Genomic DNA, 7,500 nt, shown 5'->3' on the forward strand with positions numbered 1-7,500 from the left:
GTGTATATTCTCAGCAAAGCCATCTGTCAGGCTCACACGGATTCAAGTTGACACCTGAGATCAAAGGTGATCACTAAAAACAGGACATCACACAAACCCTGTCACTTAAAGTTTAACTTAAATCCAAAGTAGAGCTGTTTAAGGGGGAAAGATGGGTACAGTACATCTTGATTATCAAAGCAAATTCAGGCACAACAGGAAAGTGTGTCTTGGTTACCATTACAGTCCCAACAGAGCTGATCTTAGCTTTCATTTATAACCTTTTATGTGGCTGAAGGCCACATTTGAGGAAGTTTCACCCAAATTAGTCCAGAACTGCTCCACAGATAAGGCCCACGTGAATTTGTTTAAACAGAGACATACTTGAACTTAACTAAACTAAAACGATCAGCTCACTGCTTATTTTAAGCATCTGCCACAGCTACAGAAATGAGCACTAGTGTATGGGAGTCGTACATCTTACACCTCGGTAAATCTGCTGTAAAAGTAAGAAAACAAAACAAAATATTGAATGTAATAAAATAACCCACAAGTGAAGTTTTTTTCGTTTGTTTTGTTTTGTTGCTTTGCTCCCCTCTTTAAGTATTAATGTGGAAATTGGAAACTGTTGAAGCATATTGAACAAAACTATTGTGCTGCTCATTACTTCAGACTGAGCTGTCCAAACCTGTGTCAAAAATCAAACGTTTAGACGAACTGAACAGAATGAAGGTCTTGCATTTTGTGGAAAGACGTGTCAGATTATTAACAATGCAGTCATACTGTGGAAATCTGTTTCCCTGGTTTACTGTTACTCTAATATTACCTAAGAAATTGCTCCTGCTTATCAATATCATTGCCATGGAAGAGTGTGTGTTTAGACTAAGATCAGTTAAGCTTTGCTGACATTTCGGAGCGATTAAGAGAAGAATTGGAGGGAAATTGACACAAACGGAAAGCTATGATATTTATTAAGCAAGTGAAGATAGTTTTTTACATGCATATACATGTTGAGGTATTTTTTCCAAGCTGGTTCAGTGGCCTAATGGCAGCTGGTGTATCACAGAGGAGGCTTCAACACTAGAAGGGATGACACAAACACACACAGGACACACACACACACACACACACTCTCTCCCTCACTCTCTCTTTTTCATACCGACATGAACAGTGAGGGTTGCTTTTTATGGCTTCAGAACATTAGGTCATGACCCGAGCCAAAAAGCCATAGCTATTATCAGCGTGGGAGTGAGGCCATATTTTCATTTTTTATTTTGTGACAGGTAGACTTTTTATCTGGTCCGCTGTGATGCGATGCTTTTGGTGTGCTTACGATCAAATGTTTTCTGTCGGTGTAATTTCATCCCTCTGTAATGGCTCTTCAGGGTGTAAACATGTTTATTCTAGCAGGAGAAGCTGGAGTACTTATGGAATCCTTTATGTATGTGGATGTGTGTTTTTGTGTGTGTTTTCGCAGTGCAGCGGTCCTCTCCGCCTCTGTTGTTAGAGCAGTGATCCAGTGATGGAAGCTCGTGTGTCCCTTAGTTGACCCTTGTAGTGCAGTACACCCCCGCCTCCATCCGCCATCCCTCACCCCTCCACCCTCTTCTCACTCTGCTTCTCCATCAGCCTCTCCTAAGTTACTCAGCCAACTCAAGCCACCTGATTTAAGGATTAGTGGGGCTGATGGTTGTCAGAGTCCTCCCCCATGCTGGTTAGTACCAATAATCGGACACCTGGCTCTCAGAGAGGAGGCGAATGAGGGGGTTGTGCTTTAATTATCCTCATAACTAGAATAGTTCACATGAACACAAGGTAGGTGTCCCAATATCCTAACAGGTTCAGATTTATTTTGTTTCCAGTTTGCTGTATAGAGTAGAATCCAATGGGAGGGGGTAACACGGCATTTCTGTCTTGTATCACTTCTCCTGTTCCTCTAACCTCCCCCTACCCCTCCCACTGCTCCTGATGCCCTGCCAAATTCATATATCCCATAATCGTGCTGAGTCGCAATGTCAGCCACTCTGTATCAACCCCACTGCTTTGTCTTGCTCCGGTTTGTCAACACACTGGGACACTGCCTCCTGCCATCATCGTGGTCAGGGATCAGCTAAAGATGCACCATTCAGGGTTTTTTTTTTTTTTGGAACCCTTTCATCCAGTTTATTGGCTTCGTGTGATGCAGCTCAACAAAAAATACTCACTGCAGACCTGGGTTTAATCTGGCAAAGTTAGCCATCAAGACTGTCCCTGAACAAATTTCTGGCATCAAGATAATAAATGTTGCTTCACTATTTTCTTTTCAATAGTTGAGATATTTTCATGGCAAGCCGGGGTTTTTGTTTAATATCAATAGATGGAGCAGAGCCTGTGTTTGACTGTGCAGATGAGCTCGGGACATTCCTAACAGCTGCCGTATCTGTATTTACTATTTTTAGCTCGCACACTGTTTGAACTTGTTAGAAACGTAAGCTAATGGCTGTTCCCACCTCTTGGATAATTGTTTGTGTGCTTGAGAGAATAAAAATATGTCACTTTTCATTTGAATAAGCATTGAATAATTCCCCTCCCCGTGGTTAGCAGTCAATGTTTTACTGCCTTTCCTCTTTGCTTCATTGAACCCACATAAGCTGCTGGAGTCTCCTCCAAGCAACTGCATGACCTCCCAGTGCCCTCTTGCCCTAATAACCACACGGTTAGATGCTAACTGGATCAGTTCAGCTTTTAGAGGCACTGCTAGAGTTGTTGGCATATTTGGACTTTCATGTTTTGCTTTTCATTCCATCTTTACAACATCTTCAAGTGTGTGTGTGTGTGTGTGTGTGTGTGTGTGTGTGTGACTTGTGCGTGTGAATGACTCGGGTATGTTTATTTCTTTGAGCAGAAACGTATTTTTAAAGAGTAGACATTTAGTAATAGTTTTAATCCAGGGTATAACATAGTTCAGCGTTGGTTCTTCATATAGTTGGTATATAACTGACTGAACAGAAAGCCCTCTTCAGAGAAATACTGCTTTCCATTATTCTGTCGTCAACAGACACGCAGATACACTGTGAATGTTTTCACTAACAGTATGAACTCTCATTAGGTCAGACATTGTAAGTATTTTATACATTTATACATCAGATCTATTATATAACAGCCCAGTCCAAACTTTACTACAGCTTAGCTTTATGGAATTTTTTTTAGTAAAACACGTAACTTTTGTTTTCCAAAAATAAATGTGTTCTCTGGAATACACTGTAAAGGATTTAAAACCAGACATGAATAAAAGATAACATCTTACTTTAGGAGATGAATGTGTAAGTGCATCGATGTGTTGTTGTCGGGAAGCATTTGACCTTATTTATTTCACCTATAGTTGATCTTCAGTTGTTAGCTAATTTAGCATTGGTCAGGATCTCTGGTTTTGTCTGACTGAGGCTGCTCAGTATTAAAGTCAGTCTAAGTCAGGAGGATGAAATGATCTTTTGGAAGAAACGGTAGCAGCTTTCAGAAGAGAGATGTCTTCAGGACAGGCCTGCAGAGCAAAGACTGACACTTGTCTATCTGCATTGCTTAATGATTGGCACAGTTACTCGTGCAGTTGCTCTCATGCCTGTGAGCTTCACATTCGCATTAATTTTCTGTGCATGTTTTTATGTTGGCCAAATCACAATGTATCACCCGTTCTTATGTGTTTGTAGATTTTTGTGGGGACACATTTTCTGACTTGTTTCAATGTCGTAAGTCTGAATAATGAACATTTTAATCTGCAATTCAGCTGAATTGACGTGCAGTAAATGGGAGCACATAAGTAGTAAATAGGCCAGTAAATTTAAAGCATATCAATACTTAAAATAAGCTTGTTTTTATTTTTTATAATCACAGAGGTTGAGAAGACATTAGGAAAAAGTCCACATACATCAGTGTCAGTCAGCAGTGACCAGAAGAAATGCCACAGTTGTAAAATCCAAGTTCAAATCCTGCATTAATACTGCTTAAATAAAGCTAAATGTGTCTCATTAGGATGCCTCAAAATGAGGCAAAAATTAAAACATTGTTGTGAAAGAAGAAAAATATAACATACACATTAATCTTCTTTTTTCTGAATTGTTCTCTAATTTTTGCTTTTTGTGCAGTATTGGTCGATTGGCTTGTTAAGCCTCAAACATTTAATTGAATAAAACCACCTGAGAGGATAAGAGGGGGAAATAATTTTGATTGAAGGGTTAGAATAGAAAATCATAGATAACTGAGGGGTAAAAACCAACACTGATAATTATTTGATGGTCAATAAGCAACAAAAAAAAGCCAGGTAACACTAGTTTCATATCCACAGATTTGTTTTTGGTAACTGCACCCATCAAATTAATGTATTGGAGCAGAAGTGACACAATTTATTTATTTATTTATTTATTTGTATGAAAATGTGCTGTAATTCAATCGAAGCAGCTCTAAACAAAGCATGTTATTTGTAAGGTTCCTACTGAATGGCAAATGACTTTCTTTATAAAGAACAGGCTTGTATAGTTCTGGTTAAGGCTCTTAGTAATCTCCACTAACCCATCTAAACCAGATCCGCCATGCTTGTGTGTCTCACTTTCAGACCCAGATGATGTTTTTATCTGATGTTTGTTGCTTCTTCAGAGCCTGAGAAGCACTTTGTGAACCGTGACAGTGGTCTAGAACCTTTCAGAAAAACCAGAGGGTTTTATCAGGCTGTGTTAAAACAAGGTTTTCTTTTTAGACTAAAACTCTAACTGCAAATGATCCTCTTTTTTTTTTCTAGAGAACAACAAAGATGCCCAGAAGGTGAAGGTAAAGGTAGAGCCCATGGAGGTGGATCCGCCCCCCGCAGAACTAACCCCGCCTGCCTCTCACCTGCTGGCTTTCAGCACTTTAGGGGCAAACGAGAAGAGCGAGCCAATGAGTAACCTCTCTGAGACGTTGGCCTGCCCCCAGAAAGATCTCTTCTCCCAAGACATATCGGTCAAAATGGCATCTGAACTACTGTTCAAATTGTCAGGTATGTTCTCTGAGAATGTATGCACAGGCCGCTGCTCACTGCTGAAAGAGCTTTAGCAAATCTGACACACACACACACACACACACACTTGCAGCATAAAAACATATTGTGTTTTCTCTGTACCCGCTCCACTATACTGTAAAGCTTGGACACTTTGTGATCCATGGCTATAAAGCAAACATACATTTCCATTTCCTGCTGTGGCTCTATGTTAAAGTCAAGGATATATATGCTATTTATTGACATCTTGGTTTTGGCTTGGCCATGAAAGTGACACCAAGGCAGCCGGCAGCTGTTTGTACTGTTAGATTAAGACAGAGCTTTGAGGTGTATCTGTAGTCCCCCAGAGAAAAAAGCCAGATAAGTGTTTGAAAGTGTGTGTGGCCAGGATGTATTCTTGTCCAGCGTCTGATTTGCTTCGCTTAAATGCCATATAGACGAACAAGCTTGTGTCAAATCTCTTCTTTTGTTTTAACCCCCCCCCCTCTACACACACACACACACACACACACATCTTCTTGCTCTCACACATATTCACAAATTCACACATTGACAATTTTTCTTTCCCACACTGTCTTTCACACACACCTTTACACACTCACACAAGGCCCCATGGGGAGTGGTGTCTGCACAAATTCCCCCATCTTCCCTGCTCCCTTTCCTCCTTTCTCTCATTCTCTCTTCTCTCCCTTGACTCGTTTTCAGACATGCTGGCTCAAGCACACTTGGCTGCACATGCTCTCCCCCTTCGCTTCCCCTCTCTCCCTCCCTCTCTTTACATTTCTCCTGTGCGGCATCTCCATGGCAACGTGGAGAGAGACCTCTGTCCTTGGCGAGCAGTGTGACAGAGTTGGGTTTTTTTTTTTGTTTTTTTTGGGGTTTTTTTTTTTTTTTTTGGGTACGGAGGTGGCAGTGCCTTGTAGTGGGAGTGCAGGTAGAGAGGGCAGTGAGGGTCCATAGCATGCCCACCCAGGGAGGCCAGGGCATCGCTGGCCTGGCAGCCTCAACGACTGCCCTTTGAGAAGTTGGTTTGAATGTGAGGGGGACTGGAACAGAGTGGGCTGCTGTCACACAATGAGCAATCAATATGAATTACCCAGAGCAGTAGGACCTCTGAGACACATCAGCTGCAAGGTCGCTCTGAACACTGAGATGATTGCAGCTTTGAAATTCACTTCAGTACATCGCCTTGAAATTCACACATATGGCTTCATTCTGAGTCGCTTTGTATTGTGCTCTTTACTACCGAACCCTAAGAATCCATGAGCTATGCACAGGGAGTGGCTGATTGGACCATTTTCCATCCATTTCGCACTAAAAAAAAATCTTTTACTATTATTTGCCAAAACGGAAAAGTTGCTGTTACCTCAACAAGATGACCACTTCTTGGAAAAGATCAGTGATTGACATGTTTGATTGTAAATGAGTATTTTTATGTCATATTAACTGGAAAGGTTTCACGCTGCATCATGCGGCTGAGGCGTCCCACCTCGTCTCACACAGAGCGCCTCCACTAATGTGGAGAAATTATTTTATTCTATGAAAGATGATGCTAGACTTCAATGTCTGATTTAGCTCAGGAGCTGATAGATTAATCAGTCACATGATGAGTCTCATTGCTGCCATTAATCTTAACAAGTCCTCGCTGAGTCAGCAAAAGCAGCTGACCTTTTCCAAGTTGTACAAGTTGGGAAGTCTGGAGACAAACGGTGCAACCAGTTACAGTCAGGTGCTGATGTAAATTAAAAGGTAAATGGCCCACTAACTGTGTGCAGCATCTTTTAACCTTGGCTAATAGCGAGATTCTGCTGAACACTTTGCAATGTGTTTCTCATTCACCTGTTCAAACAGCTGTTTAAATTGTACACACATACAGCGGTTTTTCTTTCGCACACACACAAACACACTGATGAGCACATAGGAGACAAGTTGGGGTACACTGTTTTCCAAGGACAAATGAAGGGGATGGGGAACAAACTTCCAACTGGTTGACAAATGTTCCTTCAGCTGTCCCACAGTAGCTGATGTGCAGTGGTCATTCTTATAACAGACCTGATAATACTGAAGGAAACGGCGTGAAAATATTTGCATGATTTTTCTCCTCATAAAAGGTTTTCTACTGACTTTTTATTTATGCCCAGAACTTAAGAATAGCTTTGCATGGTGCGCACCTGGTAATTGTGCACAATGTAATGCAGTGAAAGGAATTCAAACCTTGAGATGAATCAGTTTTTTTTCAGTTTATAATTGTTATTAATGTAATAGTTGTGGTGAATGGTTTAAGACTGGAAATCTGTTCTAGAGCTGACAATCTTTTTGCGCTCCCACAGCCCTAGCAGCTGTTTGCTTATCTGCAATAAACCTGTTCAAGTTATCATAATGGGTTAATTTAAGAGTAGCTCATGAAACCAGCAGGTATATATGGTAAGATTTACACACGTGAATATTATTGTTTCGCTCCCTGAGTTGATGAGGATGTTGTTGTTGTTGGTTTTTTTTCCAGAAAAAGTCAG

At 41.0% G+C, this 7,500-nt stretch overlaps 1 protein-coding gene across 1 annotated transcript in view; it reads left to right on the top strand.

The window, feature by feature from the left end:
• znf827 (zinc finger protein 827) overlaps positions 1-7,500 on the top strand; it is a gene marked incomplete at both ends in the record, with an annotated part of 70,810 nt that overhangs the window by 46,309 nt on the left and 17,001 nt on the right. The window contains 2 exons of the mRNA XM_079265182.1: positions 4,751-4,987; positions 7,491-7,500. The exon at positions 7,491-7,500 is cut by the window's right edge and continues 45 nt beyond it. Coding sequence (XP_079121308.1) covers positions 4,751-4,987; positions 7,491-7,500 — 247 coding nt within the window. The remainder of the gene's footprint in view (positions 1-4,750; positions 4,988-7,490) is intronic.

Source organism: Telmatherina bonti, assembly GCF_933228915.1.
Source record: "Telmatherina bonti genome assembly, chromosome: 3".
Classification (NCBI taxonomy): domain Eukaryota; kingdom Metazoa; phylum Chordata; class Actinopteri; order Atheriniformes; family Telmatherinidae; genus Telmatherina; species Telmatherina bonti.